This window comes from Haemorhous mexicanus, chromosome 24 (assembly GCF_027477595.1).
Source record: "Haemorhous mexicanus isolate bHaeMex1 chromosome 24, bHaeMex1.pri, whole genome shotgun sequence".
In the NCBI taxonomy this organism is placed as follows: domain Eukaryota; kingdom Metazoa; phylum Chordata; class Aves; order Passeriformes; family Fringillidae; genus Haemorhous; species Haemorhous mexicanus.
In genome coordinates, this window is record NC_082364.1 from 1,690,351 (window position 1) to 1,715,123 (window position 24,773).

Consider the following 24,773-nt stretch of genomic DNA (forward strand, 5'->3'; position numbering starts at 1 on the left):
GGGGGAAGCCCAGAATGAAAGTCAGCAAGTCGTGGAATCACAGAATCCATTAGGTTGGAAAAACCCTCTGAAATCATTGAGTCCAACTTTTACCCCTGCACTTCCAAGGCCACCACTAATCCATGTCCCCAGGTGCCACATCCACACATCTTTTAAATTCCTCCAGGGATGGGAACTCCACCACTGTCCTGGGCAGTCTGTTCAAATGTCTGACTTACATTTTAGTGAAGAAATGTCTCCTCATATCCAATCTAAACCTCCCCTGATGACATTTGAGGCTGTTTCCACCCTTTCCACATCACTGATTCACACTGAGACTCCAGGGAATCCCATCCCTAATTCCTCACACTCACTTCCCAGGGATCAGACCTGTTCCCATGCCAGAGGTTTGCCCCCAGGGATACATCCTTAGCAGGATAAAAGGGAAGGTGGAATAAAACTGCCTCCCACATCCGGGCAGTGAGGAGAGCTGGGCTCATGAATGGGTGCACCCTGTTCCATCCAAGCATGAGGATCTATAATATCTATAATAGACTCAAGGAATTCAGGTCGTAGGGAAGGAGGAGCCACGGGAATTGTTTGCTGCTGCCAGGTGGGATGAGCAGAAGGAGAAATCACCCCAGACAGTGGGAGCAAGATGTCTCTGTTCCAGCTAGATCTCCATTGCTTCTTTGCTTGGTCAGTCAAGCTTCTGGATGTGCACAGATCCCTGTTCTGGGTGAAAGGCCAGGGAAAGGCCTGTTTGAGATTTAACACCCAGAGTTGTCCCTACCTCTTCCAGTCAGCTGAATATATTCACACATCCATAGGCTGTAAGGGCCAGAAGGGATTATTGGATCATGGGAAGCTGATCAGAGATTCAGGGCAATGATTTCATTGGCAACTTTTGAGAGAGAAGTGGCAAATGGTCCATTTAATGGGCACTGCCTCCAGCCAAGCCAGAGCAGGGGCTGTTTTCCCTCTTCTGGCACTATAAAACTTGGATATATTTTAATATGCAGTTCTGGTGGCTTTGAAAGTTGTCTCCTGGGAGCTGGTGTGTTTTTGTGTTCCTTGCTTTCCTCTGCCTGTTCCTGGAAGGCCCAGGATAAAAGTGACCAACCCCTCATGCCTTGCATTGCCAGAGCTTCTGATCACCAAGACCACAACCAGGGAGGAGGATCTGCCATATTAACTCTTATTAAATTACAATCATGCCTGTCTTAATATTTAAAAGGGACTGTCAAGGGTTTGAAATGCTGCAGGGCCCTAGTGGCTGCAGACAAGGTGTGAAGTCTGTGGGTGCACGGGCACTTTTCTCCACAGTCATTGCACTCAGTGCCTCACTCACAGGAAAATCACCCAGATTTCTCCTCCAGGGACTGCACAGGGACCCTTTCAAGGCTGGCTTGGATGGGCCTTGGAGCAGCTTGGTCTGGTGGAAGGTGTTGGAATGAGATGAGCATTAAGGTCCTTTCCCACTCAAACTATGCTGGGATTCTATGGTCTGGGGCAGCCCCACAAGAACTTCTGCAGAGAAGCTGCAGAGAGATGAGATGGGGAGCAGCTCAACACATGTCTGGTCCAGACCAGAGGCATTTCAGCATCTTGAAACGGAATGGTCAGTTTGGTTTTGCTGCCATTTCTTGGCACGCTTTGGACTTTCTCCCCCCCAGCCAGCTCCCTCCTCCAGTCCAGCTTGGGAAAGTTCTCATTTCTGCCAGTGTGCAGTTTTTGTTGCCCTGCTCCCATCTGCTCCCTCCCCTGCAGTGGCCGCGGCTGCCGTCTGTCCAGCGGCAGGACGCTGGCAGCCCATCTGCTGTCCCTGGGCAGGGCTGTCACCTCTCCTGCTGCCTCCCCCAGCCAAACTTGGCAGGGAAGGGAAGAGAAGCTGGAGTGGGGAAGGGGTCCGCAGGCATTTCACAGCAGTAACAGAATAAATCTAATTTATAGACATAGCAAAATGCAGCTAAAGCAAGAGTTGAAATAAATGCAAAGCACACCGAGGTCTAAGTTATCGGCACTGTAACATTTTTCCTGACTATCTCTGTTTTCCTGCCTGGGTTTGTCTTTGTAGCTTCCTCCCAGACAACTGGACCTTTGCTCTGAAGTGAAAATGAAAGCTGGGGGAAAAAAAAAATACCAGGAAATGAATTCTTCAGATCTCCTTCGTGATGCATCAGCCCCATCTGCCAGCTCCCCGTGACAGGGAGCGGAGCGTGGCTGGGTGGCAGGTGGAGAGATGGGCTTTAAAAAAAGGAAATAAAATGAAATAAAAGGCACAACTATCCCTGCAGCTGGGAAGTGAGACTGGGCTGCTGGGGGGGCTCTGCCAAGGCACAGAGCTCCAGGTGAGACTGGGAAGACAGAGTTGGAAGAGCCTTCACTCATGGAGGGGTGAGGACAGGGAGATTTGTCTTCCCATTCCCTGGCTTGTCAAGGTAATGGGAACAAGCGGGTGGGAGATGTTCAGAGGCAGCTTGAACTAATTAGGAGAGAGAATAGAGGGAGAGAGTCTGATGGAGGGGGGAAAGGCGGGGGGAAGGAAAACGCTTTGTACTGGTGAGCACCATTGCTGACACAGAGATGATGAAAGGCACCAGAGCAGAGAGATGGAGCAGCCAGCCTGGGGCTGGATGGAGCCTCTCCCATGGTGGGGCTGCCAGAGGGGGTTGGGTGTTCCAGGAGAGCTCACAGAAACATAGGGTGCCCCATGGTGGTGCTCATCTCCATCCCAGCCAAGACCACCAGCATCCCAGGAGTCGGCAGCACCGGGAGTTTTCCAAATTCTGCTCCAGCCCTTTCCCAGCCTTAGAGTGAACCTGTCTCCATCTCATTTCCAGCAGACCTTAGGGTTGTGGTTGTGTGTTCCCAGCCTTGTCGGTCACCCCTCCTTCCAGACTTGCTCCTGGAGTTGGGAATGTGATTCAGAAGGGAGCATCATTGCCTCCTCTGGCCAAATCTCCTCTCCCTTTTCAAGAAGTGGCAGCTTTTTGTGCCTAATTTAGCAGTCTTTAATCTGAGTTATTCCAAACCACACTTGCCACTTCCTTCATGCGTTCCCGCAGGATGATGGGCTGATTTCACAGAACGAAAAGCCTTAAGCAAATCTTGTCACACAAGAAAATTGATTTTTCAAAACTGACTTTTACAAGATTACTGGTGGTTTTTTCCCCCTCATCTTTCTTCTATATCGTTCCCTTCCAGTCTCACGAGGTGGCTTCAGATCTAAGGAAATTAGAGATGCTGTGACTAAATTGAAAATGTAAAAATGGGGAGAAAGAGGGGAAAAAAAGACACCCAGCACCTCCTCTGCTGCTGCCTCTGAAGGCTGTGGCTGCATGTGCTTGTGAAGGAGCAGAGCTTTCTCCTTGACCTCTCCCACTGCCATAACATCAATGCCACGTCACAGTAGAGTCTGTCCAAGGATTATGCCAACACCTCACAGGCAACATCCCCTGATGGCCATTCCTTGGTGATCCCAAGCTAGATTGTGGGGTTCTTTCATTCTCTCCCTCAATCTGTACATATTATTTTATCTTTTGGAATTAAAAAAACAGTTTCCCCCTGCCACTCAGTTCAGAGACATCTCAATGTGTTTTGTTAAAAAAAGAAGACAGAGGAAGAGTTGCCTTGAAGTTGTTTCAGACAGCTTAAAATATGCTAAGCTTTTGTGTTTCTGCCACATAAATAATGAATCCTCTTACAGCTTCTGAGTCAGGAAAGACGTTGATTTAAGAGGCCTTCAGCTCTGTTTGAGGCTTTTCTGCCAGAAAGGGAGGGATGTGACCAGGGACGAGCGAGACATGAAGGATGAAGCAGAGTGTGCAAGGAGGATGTGGGATAGGGACAGAGGTGGCACCCACCACAGCCCTGCAGGAGCTGTTCCAAGGGATTTCACTCCTCAATTACCTCTTTGCTCCTTTATTGCAGATTGTGGGGGCTAGGGGTGTGTTTAAATGGAGAACAAATCTGTGAGCATCTGCCACTGTCTCTGGCCCAGTAAACCAGTGGGGATTTGGTGACTGCAGCAGCATCAGTTGTCGTTCATGTGACTCCTTCCCCAAGTGCCACCCTTGGAGATGTTTCTGCCAACAGAGCAGTCAGGAGAGCTGCAAAATGTGGGTCAGCAGGCATGGCAGGAGAATGGGGAACCCAGTGGGTGCTGGTGTCCCACAACAAACCCAGTGGGTCCCACAACAAACCCAGTGGGTCACACAACAAACCCACTGGGTCCCACAACAAACCCAGTGGGTCTCACAACAAACCCAGTGGGTCCCACGTGCCCTCCAGGACCGCGTGTCCTGGTGACCTCCCCTGTACCTGTGACCAGACACTGGTAGAGGGCTCAGCTGCTGGAATGTGGATCCACTGCCAAGCTGGAGCTGGCAGGTCAGGCTTAGTTCATCAGGAAACAGCAAAAAGAGGAGAAGCAAGGGCCAAGCTGGCCCAGGCTGAGCTGGGGCAGGGGAGCCTTTCCTCCCCAAACCTGTGTGACAGTGGTACCTGTGCTGAGGACATGCTGTGCACCCTGAGCATCCTCTCCACCTGGCTTGGCACCAACTGTTTGGGGTACACAGCACCCACCCTTGCACACCCCATCCCAGAGAGACCCCAAAGGAGTTCTTTGGGGAGTAACCCTGTTCACTTCAGGTCCCAAAAATACCCTTGGCTTTCTGTTCTGCTCTAGAAGCTGCTGGCAAATATTAGCAAATATTAAAGCAAAGAGAAAAGGCAGGATGCTGTCTCTGGGTTAGAAAGTTGTTTTTTCATCAACGAGCATTTATTGCTTAGCTCCACTTTGTTACTGACGTGGCTGCTACTTTGGGAGATGTCTTCTTTTCTTTTTTTTTTTTTTTAATACTGTTTCATGCTGTTCTATGGAGAAGTCAATAGATAATCACAGAGCTCTCTGGGTCAGTCTGTTGTACCAGGACAGAACCACACTGGGCTGTTTTCCCATGACATGGCTGAGAAGGGCAGAGTTGTGCCAGGGTGTCAAGGGCACTCCAGAGGTTTGTGAGAGAAGAGGGACTTGACCATAATTTTGGGCATGGATGAATGACTGGATGGATGGATGGATGGATGGATGGATGGATGGATGGATGGATGGATGAGAGCTGGGGTTGTTTCATCTGACAAAAAGGAGAGACCTTATTGCTCTCTACAACTGCTTGAAAGGAGCTTGTAGTGAGGTGAGGGTTGGTTTCTCATCTCAAGTAAGGAGTAATAGAATAAGAACAAACAGCCTCACGTTGCACCAACAGAGGTTTATATTGGATGTTAGGAGCAATTTCTTCCCCAGAAAGGCTGAACAGCCCTGGCACAGTCTTCCCAGTCCCTGAAGGGATTTAGAAGGTGTGTAGCTGTGGCACTTGGGGACACGGGTTAGTGGTGGCCTTGGCAGTGCCAGGTTATGCCCAGACTCGATGATCTTGGAGGTCTTTTCCACACTGAGCAATTCTGTGATTCCATGGATGAACTTCATAATGAAAAGATGAACAGATTTTTGGTGAACTCCTAGCTTTATTCAACTCCCCTGTGAGCAGCCTGTGTGTTTGCATTAGCACGAGGGAACACTTTGGATATTTATTATTCCTCCTCATGATTTGCCAGATCCCCAATCTGCTCACACTCCAGCCAGCAGAAATCCAAGTTCCTTACATAGAAATCCCTGCCCTTGGCATCTTCTCTGAGGAGATTCCCACAAAATGAGGGCTCAGCCCATCTCACCCGTGTGACTCAGCTGCCTCTGTTGATAATCCTAACGTGAACCTGATATCCTGTTGATAATGCTAATGTGAACCATCTGATCTCAACACAGTTGAGCCCTGAATAATTAACTGTTCTGGCAGGGCAGGCCAGGGAACCTGCCAGAGAAGGAGCTGTGCCTCACACCATCCTGAGGACATGCCAGGACTCAGACAGAGCACAAGGGATGGGAACAGTGGCTGTCATAGGGAAGGAGGGGCTTTAGGGGCACTGCTGGGGCTGGAAAGTCAGACAGAGCTGGCTCAGGCTGGTGGGCACCATTTTTTGATGGCCCAAAGCATTGCCTGGGTTGTTTGACTTGTCCAAGGTGGACCACCATCCTTGAAGAGCCAATATAAACTTGGCCCGAGGTCTGTCTGCTCTTGCCATGCCAGGGAGAGGGCAGACCTTCTCATGCTGCAGAGATCAAACCACAAAGCCCTTGAAAACATCCCAGACTCAGGACCAGGTCAAAGCCTCAGAGGAGCTTCAGGAGCCAGTCAAGAAAAAGAAAATCCTTGGAGAAGACCCAGACACCCAGCAACACCCTGTTGCATGAGTTCCATGTGCAGAAAGGCACAAGTCATTCCTGCCTGCTGTGCCAATCATTTCTGCCCTGAAATGTGTGGATTTGGCAGCGCCAGTGATCTGGAACATGAGGTTCCAGCCCAGCACCACTTTCAAGATCCCCAAGAGCAGCTTTCTTATGCTGATGAAGATCTCTGAGTTTCTGTCTCCATTCACCATTGTCTTTTTCCTGCCAATCTCAAAGGAATTTCACATCGAGGTGTAAAGTTGCAAAGGCCTCAAGTACAGGTGGAAAATAAGAACTGGAATAGAGGGAAAGGCAAGTTCGAGCAGCTTCACAGCACCAGGATTCACTTTGCTCTGAGGAGGAGGATAAACACAGCAGAGAATTAGCTCTTCAAGATGCCAGCATCCATAAATCTGGCTAAAGACATTCTGCTACGGGGGTGGAGTGGGGTAGGAAGACCCCAGAAAGGACTAATCCTGTTAAACCATTTGAGAAAACACAAACCACGTGATGAAATTGGATTACCCAAAATAATAGTTAAGCTATTAGTCATGTCTGTTGTGTGGCAGGGTAAGTCAAGATGATGTAGGCAGGAAAAATGAAATGCAGCATCACTGCCAAAGGGGTAGAAAACTCCCCGAGGAGAGGTGACACCTCCAAGCTCATCCAGGACTGGGGGGTGACTCACATCCCCAGTGTTTCCCCAGGATAAGCAGTTTTGGCAGCTGGCTGTCATAGTCTGAATGGTTTTAAACTTTCCCTGCATACATTAAAATGAGGAATTTATTGTTCATAATTTAACTTGGGGGGAGAAGTACAATTTTCAGATGATTCCATGACTCTGGGGCCAAAGATTCTTAACTCTTAAGTCCTCTCCTTAAAAGGAGTTCTTGTGGAAAAGGGTGAATTTGTGAAAGGGGAGGGGCAGAAAAACATCCACAGTGGCAAGAGAAGTGCCAAACAGGGATTAATGGGGACAGGTTTGGTGCCCAGCCCTGTCGTGTGCTGGGGGGGAGGAGGAGTGAGGATTTTAAACAGCAGGATTAAAACATTGCACATATAAAGCATCTGCATTTTGTTTTGATGTGTCACGAAAACAGCTCGATTTGCAGAAGGAATCATCCAGTCCATGAAGTTTGATGCTTTCCCTTTGAAACAGTAACAGCTTTCCCAGCTTTTTCCAGTAACAGCCTCTCTGGTTTCCTGCCAGGGGAGGGACAAGGATCCTTCCCAGCCCCTGGTGCAGGGAATGAGCCAGGGGGACCCGGTGGGATGGGCTTTGGCCACCCCTCTGTCTTGGTTTGAACAGACAGGTGTCTGCTGAGGAAGGCAGGAGCCTTCCTTGAAATGGAAAATGTAAACCCCCTCCCTCTGAATTATTGTGATTTTGAAATTAAGAGGCTCTCAGGCAAATATATAAGAGCAGGAATAACAGTTCTTCACTAGGGAAATTAAAAATAAAAATGCAATAGTAAAAAAAAAAAAAAAAAAAAAAAAAGGCTGACAGTCAGAACATGCCCTGCCCCCTGTGTGTCAGGGTGGTGGCACAGCCCCATCCCAGGGGGGCTCAGGGTGGTGGCACAGTCCCATCCCAGGGGGGCTCAGGGTGGTGGCACAGTCCCATCCCAGGGGGGCTCAGGGTGGTGGCACAGTCCCATCCCAGGGGGGCTCAGGGTGGTGGCACAGTCCCATCCCAGGGGGGCTCAGCCCTCCTGCAGTGCCAGCTGTGGTTCTGCTGGAGCAGGGATCCTGCACAAGGCAGGAGTTTTCCTCTGGAGCTCCAGGGCTGCTGGAGATGGGCCTGCTCTCCCTCTGGGAATGCAGGGCAGCAGAAAGCTGCTCCTCTGGGAATGCAGTGGGCAAAGGCTGCTGGGCTGTTCCCAGCACCTCAGATTGGATCCAGGTAGGAATGCTTGGCTCCTCCCCTGGGCGGAGCATCTCCCCATGGGATGCTGGAATTTGATCAGCCCTGCAGGGACACTCACTGGCCATGGACAGCAGATAATTAATAATGAATGGCCCATGGACAGCAGAGATCTCCTGGAGGGAGGATTGGCTGTGGGAGAGATAAAGAAAACTGCCCCAGGAACAGCAGAGAGCTGCCCAAACTGCATCACCGTCCCTGGAGGTGCTCACAGATGGGAAATAGAATCCCCCAAGCCATATCTTACAGCCAGGACACCCTCCCTGCTGCTCAATCCAGCATCCACAATCCTCGCGGGTCTGCCCCGCTCTGCCCACCCTGGGTGCACCTTTGGGCAGGGTTTATTGCCCACCATGCCCTGGCTAAGCCCTGCCCCTGGGCTCCAGGGCCCCTCGGTGTCTCTGGAGCTCTGTGCAGCCCAGCTGCAGCCCAGCTGCAGCGCTGCTCCATTGATTACCTGCACGGCTCATCAGCCCTCTCCAGCTATTCCCCACGGTTGATCAGTCAAGTCATTGACAAGTTAACAGCTTTGTTTACTTCTCCCTCTTGCTTCTGCAGCCAGTTTGTTCTGATCACTGTGCTGAGAGAAAGGCTGTTTTGATTGGTTTCTCACCCAAAATGAACCATGGTGGGTGCATGGACTGGTGACATGTTTTTAATTGTGTCACCTGGGAGAGAGAAACCTTCTCACCCCACTTCTTTCAGTTTCCTATGCCTTGGGCAGCATAGACCTGACCCCAGAGTGTCCCTGATAATCTCTCCTCCAGTACACCAATGCTCTCCTCAGAGCTGAACTCTCATTGAACATCTTCAGGTGTGATTTGGGGAGCTCTAAGCAACTCCTCATGGATTTTTCCCACCTACGGGACCTGCTGATGGTGAGGAGGAGACGCAAAACCCAGGCACTGCCCTTGAAGCCTGCAGCTGATGAGCAATCAGGCTCATCCCAGCCTCCTGGCTTGGCAGGAGTGGGAGCACTGGAGCTGAGATGAGATGGAAAATCAAGCCAGAATTTTCCTCTGCAGTGAGGTGTTATTATTATCATCAAAATCCCTGAGTGTTTAAAAACAATCTAACCCCAGTAGCAGCAACTGGTGCATCGTGGTGAGCGCAATCAGACACCAAACATGTCCTTGTCAGGGGTAAAAGACTGAAATTTGGGGAAAGGTTGCAATCTTTCTCCTTGATTATTTGTTTTTTAAAAAATAAAAAACATATGGGAAAAAAGTAGGCAGGAGGAGATGAGCAAAGTTGGCATCTCAGCATCTGAGCTGTGGCATTTTCAGCATTAGAACTCAAGGTTCACTTCATGGTGGAGCCAAGATCCCTAAATTGGGATAGAGAGGTTTGGGAAGAGGTCATCACTGCAGCAGCTGTTTGTGCATGGAGGTTTGTCAGGATGGGAGCTGGAGGCTTGGAAACATTCCCTTGAGTACAATGGATATGATACACAAGGAAACACCTTTCCATGTGCTTTCTTCCCCTGTACTCAGCACAGATGAGGCCACATCTCAAATCCTGTGTCCAATTTTGGGCCACTCAGTGTAAAAAAAAGACATTGAGATGCTGGAGCATGTTCAGAGCTCAGAAAGAAACGGAGCTGGGAAAGGTCTGGAGCCCCAGGAGCAGCTGAGGGAGCTGGGAAAGGGGCTCAGCCTGGAGAAAAGGAGGCTCAGGGGGGATCTTGTGGCTCTGCATAACTCCTGACAGGAGGGGACAGCCAGGGTGAGGGGGCAGGCTCTGCTCTCAGGGAACAGGGACAGGACAGGAGGAAATGGCCCCAAGTTGCCCTAGGTCAGGTTTAGGTTGGATATTAGAGATTTTTTTATGCAAAGGGTTGTCAGGCATTGGCACAGGCTGCCCAGGGCAGTGGTGGCATCACCATCCCTGGAGGTGCTCAAATAACCGAGTGCTTGTGGGGCTAGGGTCAGTGTAACCTTGGCACTGCTGGGTCAGCAGTTGGACTGATGATCCCAGAGCTCCTTTCCAACCTGAACAATTCCCTGGCCCTGTGATTCCACAGCCCAGCCCCCGTGCTCGAGGGCCAGCCAAGGCTCAGCCAGGGTCCTCAGGGCTCTGGGCTGGATGAAGCCCAGGCTGGAAGGCGCAGCCATGAAATGCAGATGGGGAGAGGTTACCCAGGGCCTGCTGCTGACAAATGAACCCACGCTCAGAGGGGGAGGTGGAGGAGCCACACGAGCCCCACACGTCTTCATTAGGCAGGGAGAAGAGGAACAACCCCATACATCACCATTATGAAAATTTACCCGTAATAAAGAAATAATTTGTGCGATGCATCACGGCGGAGCCGCGCGGGGGGTACCGTGACACCGCTCGGGCTGGGAACCTCACTCCATCATTTCTCACAAGGCTGGCACTAGCAGGGGCCATCCATTGTCCCTGTCCCCCTTGGACCTCCAAAGGATGCCAGAATGTCAGCCTCAAAACATCCATCCTGTGGAGGACACCAAGGCTCTGGGGCCTCGGGGGCTTTGGGGTGGTGGTCAGGGCATCCTGCTGGGGACAGCTCTCCTGTGAGGGTGAGGGGAGGGGACTGTGGCATCACACCCAGGAACTGAAGGTACTGCTGGCAATAAAGCAACAAAACCCATTCTGTGAGCAATTTGTAGCAATTAATAGCCATTCCCAGGAATGAAATGTTAATTAATTCTTTCCCTGAGCCATGCATTTATTTAAGGTATTTGTGGGTGTTCTTGGTACTTTTATTAAGCAATTAAAATGCGTCCAAGAAAATATTTATCCATTTTAAGTAATTCCTAGTAAACACAATTTATATGGCAAGCAACCACTTTATTTTGCATTGTTAATTAAAACCGACGACACACTCCACTTCCCTGGGTTATTCGCCACCAGAGCAGCCGTGCTGCCAGGAGTGCTGCTTCAGAGCTGCTGGCAGCTCCAAATCCTCCCTCAGAACCTGCAGGGTGGATTTGTGCAGTGCTTGATGGGGCATTTCAGAGCCCCAGCAGCCCCTGGGAACCCCCAGGAGTCCTGTGCTGCTGGAAGGAGCCATGGCCTGATGAAGACCTTTGTAAAGAAGATTTTGTTGAGTCCTGCGGCTTTCCCAGGGCTGGGAAGTCAGTAGTTTGTTCCCACACGCTGGGTGTTGAAGGATTACAAGCCCTTGTAGGGCAGACAGAGGGAGGTGTTTGTTCAGGTGAGCGTGGGCAGGGATGAAGTTACAATGCTCCTCCACGGACTGACACCCTGAGGGGTTTGCTGTGCTCTCACTGGGAGCACAGGGAGCTCTTTAGGGGCCCAGCCAGAAACAGGATTCATGGGAAAATGGGATGGAAGTGCTGGGTAAATCCCCTTGTGCAGAAGGAGACACAGCTGAGCATCCCTCTGAGAGCCCAGGAAGAGGCTCAGGTGTGTCATCCCAGCTTTTGGCAGCTTTCCTTCAGAAACCAGAGCAGAAGAAGAAAAACACTAAGACATGAAAACCAAAACAAAGCCCCGGCATTGTTTAGGAGCTGACAAATCCCAAACTGTCCTCTCTTATTTGCTTGTGTGTACTCGTAGCTGGGAAGCAATCAATGGAGTCAGAAAAATGCTATTTCCCTGAAGAATGTCTCCTTAGAAAAGTTCCTCCCTCCCTCTTCAGTGTTAAAAGGACCCACTGCAGGTATTCTATTTTTTGTTCATTCTTTAATCACTGGTTTTCAGTGCTGACTGTAATAACCCCTTTGAAACTTGGATCAAAATATCTCTTTCCTGGTTGAAATTTGTTTTCTTCCATCACCCGAGCAAATTCAATTTGCAGAAGATACTGAATTGGGAGGCACCTGGTACTCCCTCCAGAGAGGCCAGAGGAAAACAAAAGCACATTAGAAATATGAGAAAGGAAACAACAGAATGAAACCCAGCCCACAGGAGAAAAAATGCCCATCTGAGGACACAGACTGAGACGGTGCTCGGTGAAAAATGAAGATGAGAAAATCCGCACATCTCTGCTCTGGAGCCAGGCTGGGAGAGCTGGGGGTGCTCACCTGGAGAGGAGAAGGCTCCAGGGAGAGCTCAGAGCCCTTTGCAGGGCCTGCAGGGGCTCCAGGAGAGCTGGAGAGGGGCTGGGGACAAGGGATGGAGGGACAGGACACAGGGAATGGCTCCCACTGCCAGAGGGCAGGGATGGATGGGATAGTGGGAATTAGGAATTGTTCCCTGTGAGGGTGGGCAGGCCCTGGCACAGGGTGCCCAGAGCAGCTGTGGCTGCCCCTGGATCCCTGGCAGTGCCCAAGGCCAGGCTGGACAGGGCTTGGAGCACCCTGGGACAGTGGAAGGTGTCCCTGCACATGGGACAAGATGAGCATTAAGGTCACATCCAACCCAAACCCTTCTGGGATTATGATTCTATGACCTGCATTGGTCCCAATGGGAGCAGGGTGAATTTGGAGCTGGGTACTCCAAAGGTGCCTGTCAGTGGTAGAGGGCAGGAAATGAAGACACCCCACAGTCACCCTGTGACCACCCAAGAGGCCCAGGAGCACAGTGTCCTCTCTGCCTGTGCTGCCCTTCAGCCTGGGGAGCCCAAGGGAGTCACAGAAACAGGTCCTGTGGGCAGGGTCCCCACAGACAGACCCTCACCCCTCCCCTGCCCAGCCCTGCCCCTGCACTGGAGTCTGGCCAAGGGTGGAAATCAGCACAAGCAGTGACAGGTGAGTTAGTGGCCCAGTCATCCCAGGAGAGACTAAAGCAGGTGAATTTATATGGTGTGGAACAGACCCTGAGTGGCACATTTGCAATCTATAAATACCTTCAAGGGAACAACATAAATGAAAGGAGCCTCTGATCTCCAGGCTGGCAGGACCAGGAGCACTGGGAGCCAGGCTTGGTGCAGGCCACAGAGACAGGAGGAAGAAATCACAGAGAGCCACAGCAGTGGAGGTGGTGGATGGGGCTGCAGGAGCATCCTCCCCTCCTCTCTGCTCAATTTTATTCAGGTTCTGTTTTTAAATAACAACAGAATGGTTAATAGGTGAGCAAGGCAGGTTATGGGCTCGTTAAAACCCTCAGTAAGTTGCCTTCTGGCTGTCCATGAGCTCATCACAGGAAGCTTTACAAGAGAGTTATCAGCTGCCATTATTAAAAACCAATTTGACATTATAAAAGATCCATACTGCTCGTTCAGCCACATTGATTTAGCCATGTTAAGCCTTGGAAAACTGGAGCAAGAACCTTGATCTCTGCTGAAGCAGGAAAAATTGGTGTTTGTGACACATCAGGAAATCCAGTTTTGCAGCAGTGATGGGTTTTGAACAAATCCATAAAGCACCATGCCACGGTTGCTGGGAGGTGTTTTCCCAAGCAGCTGCGATGTCAAACAGCTCTTGGAAACCTTGTTCTCTGTTTTGCAACATCCAGAAGGATCTCATCTGAGCTCAAACCCACCTCCAGACACTTCTCCACCTGGTTCCAATTCCCAGTGCTCTCCAGGAACGTTGGGAGGATGAACTGCAGGCAGGTGCAAGGACATGACCCCACAAGTCACTTTTATCCTCATCTTGAAGCTTCCTGTCCATTGCACAGCAGGGAGGGTGGATTTGTGCAAAATAACCAGGGAAGTGCCTGGCACAAGAGAAATTCTAGATTGTCCCAAAAGTTTGGTGCTACGCCCTGTCCCACTGACTGCTGAAAAAAATGGCTTCATGTACCTGCTGCCTCCCCTGAGCACCTGAGGGGAAGAACAAGACCCTCCAGAGGCTGGAAAACTGCTCCAGGCTGGGAATCTCTACAGGGACTAAGTTGAAAAAGGAGCTTAATGGAGCAGAAATATTCCTGACAAAGAGCATGGGGCATTTCCCCACTTCCTTCCTTCCTTCCTTCCTTCCTTCCTTCCTTCCTTCCTTCCTTCCTTCCTTCCTTCCTTCCTTCCTTCCTTCCTTCCTTCCTTCCTTCCTTCCTTCCTTCCTTCCTTCCTTCCTTCCTTCCTTCCTTCCTTCCTTCCTTCCTTCCTTCCTTTTGCACTTCCTTCCTTCCTTCCTTCCTTCCTTCCTTCTGCCGCTTCCTTCCTTCCTCCCCCTCTCCCTCTCCCTCTCCCTCTCTCTTTTCTTTCATTCCTCTGCAGTTCCTGAGATTTGAATTTAGGCCTTTTGGACCAGCAAACCAAACAGGGGACATCAGGAACGTGTCTCTCTCCATCCCACAAGCTGTGCTAAGCTTTGGGCACGAGGTGCCAGACCTGGGGCAGATGCCCCTGTCCCTCTGCTGCCCCATCCACAAGGAACAGCTGCTGCCACAGCACTGGCAGATGCCTCCTGCAGCGGGCAGCAATTCCTGTGGCAGGGAGGCAGCAGGGCAAGATGGATCTGCCAGGAGGCAGGGGAGCAGGATGCTGAGGTCAGCCTTGGCTTGGGCTGCAATTCCCTCCGGGAGGAGAAAGGCATCACCAAAGCATCACTGCCCATTCAAACCTTGGGAGCAGCACCTGGAAGGCTCCATTTGGGCAGGTTTTTCCATGCAGAACCTCCCTCATTAACACATGAAGTGCAGCCCTAGGAATAAAACCAGCATCTCCTGATTAATTATTGGAGGGGGAGGCGAGGGAGGCAGGGGAGCAAAGCTGAAGTGGCCAGTCAGCATCTGTTAGAAATGTGAAGATAAATGGAAGGCGAGGGCAGGTCAGTGCATACAAATCACTTCCATCCACTGGGGAACACCTCTCAGAGTGCTGTGTCACCACGGGGAAGGCTGAGCAGGTCACTGGCAGGAGGCACTGAGGTTCACAGTAGCAGGTGCTTGGGGAATTGGCTCTGGCAGCGCTCAGAGTGTTCTCCAGCCTGCCATGGATCAGCATTCTGCTCTGTCTCCAGCCCCACTGAGGCACATCAGCGCCTATGGACCTTCAGCAGGAGCTTCCTGCAACTCCAGTTGTCCTTGGCTGCCTTTGGGGCAGCATTGAAGCAGTGGGGAAGCATGGCAGAGTGACAGGAGCAAGCAGAGGGAGGCAGGAGTCTGCTGGGAGGACCAGGAGCAGATGCTGCTTGCCTTGAAGGGGACAGCTTTCCCCAAACCACGCCGCCGACCCCGTGTGAGGAGCAGCCTCTGCAGCTCCTTCCTCTCTCCAGAGCCAGCCCCCCGTGCCTGAATCTTTCCCAAGCCATCCAGCACAACCAGAAGGGCAGCCCCAAAACAAGGCAGAGACTCCTCAGGGAAACCCTCTTCCCTCCAATTTACCTGTCAGTTGTTTGGGGAGGATTATTATATGTTTTTTCCCAGGCTTTTTTTCCCTTCCCCAAAGAGTGGCTGGAGTTTCACACTGCCTGACAGCATCTCCCGCCTTTCCCACCCGTTCCCGAGTGGCAGGTTGCCAGATGGTGCCCCATTAGGTCACATTTGCTCATTGTTTGGCAAACAGGGCTTAATTCAAGTGCTGAGTTGACAGCTTGTTCTCCAAGACAATTTGCAAGTTGCAGTGTTGCAAATGCCAGCTTGGCTTTTCGGGAAATGTTATTTCAGCTGCCTTAAAGGGATAAAGTTCTCTTTGACTGGGAAAGAAAAAAAAAAAAAAAAAAAGGAAGAAAAGGGCCAAAGCAGGGGGCAGCAGAAAATGTTTTTAGTGGTTTTGATGTGGAAGGACCAGCAGTGTTGTTGGCAAATGTTCAGGAAGGGACTGTCAACCCCATCAAGTAGAGACCCCCAAGTCCCATTCCTCCCATTACTGAGGTCCTTCACAATCCTAAAACATGAGGTGTATTCCCAGTGAAACAGGGTAATAGAATGTTGGTTTCTTTTGGAAAGGTTTCTGTAGGGGTACACATACACATCTCTCTGATGGCTCCTCTGCAGAACCTGTGGCTGTAGTCCCTAAATCCCCAGGGAAGGGGATGATGCTGAGAACAAGTTCATGTCCCATCTGAAGTCAGGGGCACTCTGGGCATGCTGCCCCCAGCACTGTGACAGCTACACGTGGACATGGCAAGAGACACAAAACAGCACCACGACAATGCTCTGTTTTCTTCAACAGGTGGGCAAAGAAAGGCCAGGTTATAAAGGAAGCCTCCGGTGACTTCTACGAAACCATCGTGGACCACACGTTCTTCTTTGAGCCCGTCTCCTGCGAGGTCACCAATGCTCTGGGCAGCACAAACATCAGCAGGACCGTGGATGTCTACTGTGAGTAACCTGTTGGCTTCAGTCTGGCTTCCAGGCTCAGCAGAGCTGCTGAGAATCAGCAGGAAGCAGACAGAGCTCAGTCTGACTTGCCCAGGGTGGCAGGACTTGGAGCTCATGCTTTGTAAATGCGCCGGTGGTTGGACCTGTGATTTCCTGCCAAGCTTGTGGGGTGGTCACTGGGGAGCTGATCCCTCTGGAGCTGCAGCAGGCACCTGCCTGAGGCTTTTCTTTACTTGGGCCCCATCAAGACCTACCCCTGCTCCCTGTGCCCCGTTTGGTTTGGGGTTCCTGTCTGGCAGAGCCCATCCCTGGCAGTAACTCTGGTTTCCTCTGTGTAGTTGGGCCCAGGATGGCCACGGAGCCGCAGTCCCTGCTGGTGGACCTGGGCTCGGACGCGGTGTTCAACTGTGCCTGGACTGGGAACCCCTCCCTCACCATCGTCTGGATGAAGCGAGGCTCGGGCGTGGTAAGAACCTCGGGGGGCAGGGGCACGGCCAGGGCACGGGGTGCTGCAGTCTCGGGATCTCTGCTGCTCAGTGACCCCCAGATGTGTCACAAAGTCTCTTTTCCCAGCCTGGCGGTCGAAGAAGGAGTTGAAGCTTTTCAGGTCTCGGTTCTCTTCTTTATTGTTTCTTATCTATAAAATTCTTTCTCCTGTCCAGCCGAGGTCCATTCAGCAGGACAGTCAGAGGCACTCTGCCTGCCCCCAGGGCAGTGTTATCTTTTTATACTAAAAACTACATGTGCAATATTTACCATAACTTCCCAATACCTGTCACCAATGTTAGACAGTGGGCTTCTACTCTAAACCCATCCAAAAGTGCCACCATCACAGCAGAAGGTGGAGGCCAAGAAGAAGGAGAAAGGCTGGACACCCCCAGATTCCTCCATCTTGCCCCCTGAAACCCATTCAAAAACCCCAAAAATCTATTTTTCACCCTATGACAAACTAATTATCATTCTACTTAGACTTTTGTGGCTTGCAGTTCCTCATATAAGGTTGATAATTTTTTCCATGGGTCATAATCAAAGTCACAGGTGTCTTGGGCTCTGTGCCAGGGTCTCTGAGCCCCCTGGCAGGGGTCCTGGCACTCCAGGACAGCCAGAGGGATGTCCTGAATTTCAACACTGCAGGACCCTTCCCATGGAGCAGAACCCAGGTGGTCTGGGAGCTCCTGGCTGCACAAATGCTGGCTCCTCCAAATGCAAAGGGTCCTGAGAGTGAGGGAATTTATTTAATGATGATGGACAGAAGGGTTGAACCAGAGCATCACTTAACACCTCTCTGATGGGGAGCAGTTCTGCAATTCATCTGTGTGTGGTTCCTTCTGGGATGGTCCTGTGTGGGATGGTCCTTTCTGGGATGGTCCTTCCTGGGATGGACCTTCCTCAGATGGACTTTCCTGGGATGCCCAGCACTCCCTGCTGTCAACTGGAGCCTGCTCCAGGGAGGAGTTTAGATCTGTCCCAGCAGACTCGTCCACGTCTCTTTTGTACTGGAAATCCTAAGGAGCTTTGCCAATCATGACCACAGCTCAGTCAGGCCTGGGAAGCAGGAGATGCTCTGATCCCTCCTTACAGACAGGAGAGCTGAGCAAAGCCACGAGAAAAAGCTAAAGGAGGGCTGAGATGTGAAACTCATTCAGAAGCACACACAAGTGTGGGTTTGAAAAGCATCTCCCAGCTCCACCTGGGCAGATCTGTGGATGGGGGAACGCTGCTGTTCCAGCTCAAGGCTGGAATTGGAGAGCTGGACCCCCACAGAGGGGCTGAGTCCTCTCCTCCTCTGGGGACACTGAGGCATTGACTGCTGGGCTGCTTTTTCCAAGCCATAATGACCTTGGTGAAGGCCATCTCCTGGGAGGAAATTATAGACTTGGGAGAGCTGATGGCTTGAATCAGCAAAGGAGTCCCAGTGGGTCAGTAACTCCTGGGTGGTTTCCCATCCCACAGCTGCTGTGGCTCTCTCTGGGTTGTCACTGCAGGCTCTCACACATAGATTGTTGTTCTGCTGCCTCAAGGTGGCTGTAGGAGCTGGGAGCAAGGGCTGCCTCACCCTCCTGCTCCCCCCAATCTCCCACCAGGGCTTGCCTTTGCTCTCCAGCAGTGCCCAGGCACAGCCCCCTTCTCCCTTTTTATCTGCCTCTCTCCAGCTGAGTTCCATCACGTTGGAACTTCTTGGAGCAGAATGAAGGAGATGATTCTGCCCTTCCACTGTGCCCTCATGAGACCCCTGCAGTGCTGTGTCCAGCTCTGGGGCCCCCAACTTCAGAAGGACATGGAGCTGCTGGATTGAGTCCTGAGGAGGCCACAGAGATGCTCCAGGGCTCAAGCCAGGCTGGGAGAGCTGGGGGTGCTCACCTGGAGAGGAGAAGGCTCCAGGGAGAGCTCAGAGCCCCTTGCAGGGCCTGAAGGGGCTCCAGGAGAGCTGGAGAGGGACAGGGGACAAGGGATGGAGGACAGGACACAGGGAATGGCTTCCACTGCCAGAGGGCAGGGATGGATGGGATATTGGGAATTAGGAATTGTTCCCTGTGAGGGTGGGCAGACCCTGGCACAGGGTGCCCAGAGCAGCTGTGGCTGCCCCTGGATCCCTGGCAGTGCCCAAGGCCAGGCTGGACAGGGCTTGGAGCACCCTGGAATAGTGGGAAAGGGTCCCTGCCCATGGGATTGGAATGTGTTCAAGGTGTTTGTGGTCCCTTCCAAGCCAAACAATTCCATGGTTCTGTGACCTCAGGACAGACCCTCCAGTGGGTGTAGCCTAGCAGAGGTGGTTATGCTGGTCACCAGAGCCACTTCCATCTCCCCAGAGGGATCCTGGCAGAGGATGCTGCTTTGTAAAGCCATCAGCACCCAGCAATCCCAGTGGGAGCTGGGCTCATGGCTCCTTCTTCCCCAGCCCCTCTGTTTTCAGAACCAGGTTGAAGTCCCTCAAGATTGCCTTCTTCTCTCCTTTTCTCACAAAAAGGAAGCAAGTCAGAGACCAAAGAGAGGTTGAGGCCAAATAAACACAGGTGTTTTTATGGCTAACTCTGCAATCAATGCTAACACAGTGGGTTTAAAAGGGATCTGACCCTCTGTGCCTCTGCCTCGTGCCAGGTTAGGGCTGAGACCCCCACCTTGCTACAGGGAGATCCAGATCCACATCCAACCACTGCATCCACTGATTCCAGGAGCTGTGGGAGCAGCAGCCAGCAGAGCCAGAGGCTCACCCAGCTGAGGAGGAGGAGGAGAGATGATGGGCTGTGACCTGCAGAGCCCAGGGGGAGAAAGCCAAGGGCAGCTGGAGGAGTTTGCTCCAGAAGCCACTCTCTGTTTGAGATCTGCCATGTTTTTTTCAAACCCAGCAGTGCCAAGATCCTGCTGACAGCCTCAGCCAGATCCCTCAGCTTTTGTGCTTCTCCAGGTTTAATAAAGCTGCTCGTTGCACAGCAGGGCAGGGGAGCAACAGTCAGCCAGTCCATAGCAGGGGGCTGGCCAGAGCCAGCTGAGATTTCCCTGGGTATCCAGACCCTGTTCCAAGGTGTCTGCCACCTCTGCCACCACTTCTGGGATTAAAATCCCCGAGTCAATCCCAGCAGCCTCCCCTGTGCCTGTGAATGTGGAGGTGCAAGTGTGGAGTGTGGTTCTCTCTGAGGTTTTCCTGTGTCACTGCAGCCACCAAAATTTTTCTCTTGCATCTTGAGCTTCTTACAAAACTGGAGTTTGTAAAAATTCAAATGACTAGGAAGAGGATTTCTAATTCCACCCCAAAACACCTGTGGTGTTTCTTTATTCTTTGGGCAACAGCAGTAAGTGACATTTCCATGCAATGGCAGACTTGGGTCTCATCCACTTGGCTTTCCCAAGGATGCTCAGGAGCTGGTGACTCACGTCATTTGTTCGATCTGTAACTTCTCATGGCCCACCTGAAAGCCCCCCTCCTCTCTTTCAGGTCCTGAGCAATGAGAACAAGCTGATCCTGAAGTCAGTCCGCCAGGAAGACGCCGGGAAATACGTGTGCAGAGCCGTGGTGCCGCGGGTGGGCGCGGGGGAGCGGGAGGTGACGCTCACCGTCAACGGTACCTCCTGCTCCCGTCTGCCATTCCTTCCATTCCTCGTACAAACACCTTGAACCCCTTCTGAAATTCCCTCTCTCCTGCCCCCTTCTGCCATTCCTTCCCTCCTGCTCCCCTTCTGACATTCCCTCCCTCCCGCTCCCGTCTGCCATTCCTTCCATTCCTCCCATGAACACCCTGAACCCCTTCTGACATTCCCTCTCTCCTGCCCCCTTCTGCCATTCCTTCCATTCCTCCCATGAATACCTTGAACCCCTTCTGAAATTCCCTCTCTCCTGCTCCCTTCTGCCATTCCTTCCCTCCTGCTCCCCTTCTGACATTCCCTCCCTCCTGCTTCCCTACCACCATTCATTCCCTACCCCCATTCCCTTCCTGCCTTGATTCTGTTGCTCTGACAGTTCCTGTTCCAGTTCCTCAGTTACTTCCTTCTGGAGCAAATCCCACCCCCAGTTGAATCAGAGATCCAAGCAATTGGAGTAAAGTGGATTTTGCATTATTTTGCCTGGAAATGCACAAGTTCAAGCAAAAAAAAAAAAAAAAATCAACATTTGCTCAGCCCCACACAGTTCCCTTCTATCAACAGGGGTTTATTGAGTAGTTGGGAGCTGGCAGCTTTAAATCTTTAATGGATTAATCTTGCAAAACCCTTGCAAGGTCGGAGAGTGCTGTTGTCTCTGTTGTACACCTGGAGAGCTGGGAATTGAGTCTGGATCCAAGAGCAGCAGCCTAATCACACTCTCCAACCCACATGAGGATAGCTGTGAGGATTCCTGTGAGGATACTTGTGAACACTCTGCCTGCCAGGATTCCTGTCAGGATTCCTGTCAGGATACTCCATGGCTGCTTGGGGCTCACCCAGCACCATGTCAGGATGTGCCCTGGACTCACAGCCACATCTCTGGAGTTTAATGATGGCCTGGCCAGGACCTCACAGCAGCTGGTAACAAATTTCAGCATAAATACAGCAGGGAAAGAGCCAGGCAGGCTGCAAATGGTGTAAGCAGAGGCTGAATTTTGCTTTGTCTCTCACCTGCATGACAAACTGGCAGGTTTCACTCCCCACTCACTGTCACAAGAGAAGAACATAAGCAGGAGGCAGCTCAGGCAAGCATTGATTTCAAACACAGATAATGCAGACAATGGATGCCCCAGTTCCCTGGAAACATTCAAGGACAGGGCTCTGAGCAACCTGATCTAGCTGAAGATGTCCCTGTCATAGCAAAGAGGTTGGATTGGATGACCTTTAAAGGTCACTTCCCACCCAAACTATTCCAGGTTTCTATAATCCTAGAAAAGGAAGCCAAGGGCAACGCAGCAGGGGCTGGAAACCAACCACTGAAAACCAACCACTGAAAACAACCACTGAAAACCAACCACTGAAAACAACCACTGAAAACAACCCCTGAAAACCAACCACTCCCTCGACTTGGACTCAGCTCCTCTACGCCTTCAGTCTCCTTCCCCAGCAGCTGCTGGGTTTTAATTACAATTAAATGTGCTCATGGAAAACAAAGCAACAAATTAGCACGAAGAACATGCTCCTTCCCTGACACCTACCAGGCACAGGGATGCCCTGAGAGCAGAGCAGAATTCCCCCCAGGCTTGGGGCATTCGGAGCATGCAGCATTGACTGGAAAAGTTTCTCTCCAGCAACTTTGGGTTTTTTTCCCCCAGCTTATGCCTGGGGAAATTGATGGGGAGCAAATGAAATCCATGCATGGAGTTCACTGCTCAGCCTTGAGCATCTGCCAGGAGCTGACTGCCTGCACACCCCATCCCATGGGAAGTGCTGCCAGGGGCTCGGGGCACCCCAAAGGTGACAACGTTGGGACATGTCACTGCAGGTATTGGACCAAGGGAGAATCCCACACCTCCAGGGCAGGATGCTGTCCTGGCATCTCCAAGTGAGGAGTGAGGAGTGAGGAGAACCGAGCCCCTGAGCAGCATCCCCACATCCCACATCCACCAAGAACAAGAGGCAGCCTGTCCTGCAGCAGGAGCAGCATTCCAGCTCCAGAGCACAGCACAATGTGTCTAATCCAGCTAATGAATTCTGCTGGAAGTCTGTTCTGATGTAATTTAAGGGGGAGGTTGAATGCCTTCATATTTTGAAGTGATTTTAAATCCAGAGGGTGATACAATTGTCTGTTATTACCAGGTGCCTCCCTCTGTCACAGAAAATCAGGCATTGAGAAGTTGTGTTCTGGGTTGGCTGCACTGCCCTTGGTCAAGGCACCTGGACTTCTAGGGGGCTGATCCATCCCACCAAGCACAGAGATCCCAACTGAGGGATCACCCGACACGCTCTGAGCCTGTGGTCCCACCAGCCCATCCACTCCCAAAATTGTCCAAAATCATGGCATGATGATGTTGGGGTGGAAGAGCATCCTCTGCCCTTCCCACCCAGCTTCCTCAGACAGGACTGTGGTTGCAGAGCAGCCCAGTCCCATGCCAGAGCCAAGGCCACCAGCCTGCAAGGAAGCAGATAGGATTCAGAGTCTGGTGAGTGGGAAGGAGGATTATGCAAAGCAGCAGCATTTGGCAAGGCCAGAGCAGCAGAGGCTCAAGGGAAGGGAGGAACTTGGTGCCTTCATAAATCAGCAGCAGCTGGATTTACAGCCAAAGCCTCTCAATGCTCTTGACTGCATCCAGCCTGGTCACAGCTCCCACCCCAGCAGAAATGCCCCAAGGTCACCTTCACAGGCAGATCAGCAGCAGTCCCATCTGTCACTGCACCATCCGGGCTTGGCAGGGGCTGCTGAGCAGGGACCACCACCCCTGCCCACCTTGTTCTGCTAGAGAAGTTTGTTGGAAGGGCTGGACAGCTCCAGGTGACTAATTCAGGATGTCATTTGCCTGGGATTCACACCAACAAGGAAGTTGGGCATGCCTGAGAGCTGGGAGCAGGGCAGGGGCTGACCTGCCACCCCGCTTGGTCAGGAGCACATCAGGGTGTCAGGAAGTGCTCAAGGGCAGGTTGGAACAACCTGCTCTGGTGGGAGGTGTCTCTGCCCACGGTAGGGGATCTGGAATAAGATGGGTTTTAAAGTCTTTCCCAACCCAAATCATCCTGTGGTGTTCCTTTGCAACAGCAGGCAGAACCAGCCAGCCCAGGACTTCTGCAGGAAGCAAGGAGTTAAACAAAACTCTCCTGCCAGATCATTTTGAGTGCTTGGGAGAAAGGTTCAGATGGACTCGAGCAGACTGGAGAAGCCAAGGCCATCCTATCCTTTCATTCCTGAAGGCTTCCACCTCAGACTTTTCTTTTGTGTGAGCCGCCAGGACCGCACAAATAAATTGGCACCGAGGTGCTAAAAATAACCTCCACCAATAGCTCCATCATTTATATCCATAGCAACATTGCTTGGAGCCTTTTCCCTGCCTGTGGGCTGTCTCACACTCGGCGCTGAATGCCAAGCTGGAGATTGGCAGCTTTCATAAGGAGCCAGAGCCTGGTGGAGAATCAAACACCAGCCCTGAATGCGAAGAGGCTGCAACTTCGTGCTATTATTTCTGGGCATGTTCATCTCACAAACAGTCTTTAGTCATCCACTATTATCATGATGATAAGCCTTCGACACTGAACTCCTGAAGCAATAATAAAAGCCAAAGCCATTGGCATTTGTGCCATTTAAAATCCACTCGCTTTGGGGAAAATGATCCTTTTAATGATTATTAAGCCATTTTTCTCTAGCGTCACCCAGTCTTGGAACACTTCCAGAATTTATAAGTAACATACAACCATCAAAATGGAAAGGAGATGGTTCTTTTTATTACTGTTTAGGCCTGGCCTGCAGATCCCATCACTGCTCTTGCCTCTCCTGGCTTTGGAATCATCAGGTGGGCAGCAGCATCAATGGCCTCAGCTGGCTCCTCAGGCAAAGCAAGGAGTCACCTCCACTGAGACCCTTGGGAAAGCTGAGCTTTCAGCAATGGGTAAACAAGAACTCACACCTTGGGATCGTGCCTAGAACAACATCTTGAGCGTTTAGAGAGAAAAACACAACAAAGTGTCTTTTTTTTTTCCTTCTTCGATCAAAAAGGGCACAAGTCTCCACAGCCGTACTGCTATGTCCATTACTGCAAAACAAGTCCTGACCTTCACGCCCAGCTCCTGCAATTCCTGATGTTGATGGCGGCTCCCTTCCAGTAGTAATTTCCTGAGCTGCCAGAACCGTGGTCACTGGTCAGTGAATTGTGCTTCAATGAGCTTGTTTTCCATCCATCTCCCCACGGAGCAGTGTAAGGAAGCAGGGACAGGGCTGTGCCTCACTGAGAAGTGTGTGGGGAGTGTGCAAGTTTGATGCAGGAAGGGGTTACTGGGACGGTTCCAAAAGGCAGCTGTATGTACAAACGCCTGAGAGTGAAGGATTGAGCATTTTGGTACATTTTG

The 24,773-nt window shown here is 51.4% G+C and overlaps 1 protein-coding gene across 2 annotated transcripts in view; it reads left to right on the top strand.

Annotated features, from left to right (window-relative positions):
- The window catches only part of KIRREL3 (kirre like nephrin family adhesion molecule 3), a 378,028-nt gene that overhangs the window by 334,885 nt on the left and 18,370 nt on the right, over positions 1 to 24,773 (top strand). For both annotated transcript variants that reach the window (XM_059867349.1, XM_059867350.1), the window contains exons 8-10: positions 16,174 to 16,322; positions 16,661 to 16,788; positions 20,257 to 20,383. In XM_059867349.1, the coding sequence (XP_059723332.1) occupies positions 16,174 to 16,322; positions 16,661 to 16,788; positions 20,257 to 20,383 (404 nt within the window). The remainder of the gene's footprint in view (positions 1 to 16,173; positions 16,323 to 16,660; positions 16,789 to 20,256; positions 20,384 to 24,773) is intronic.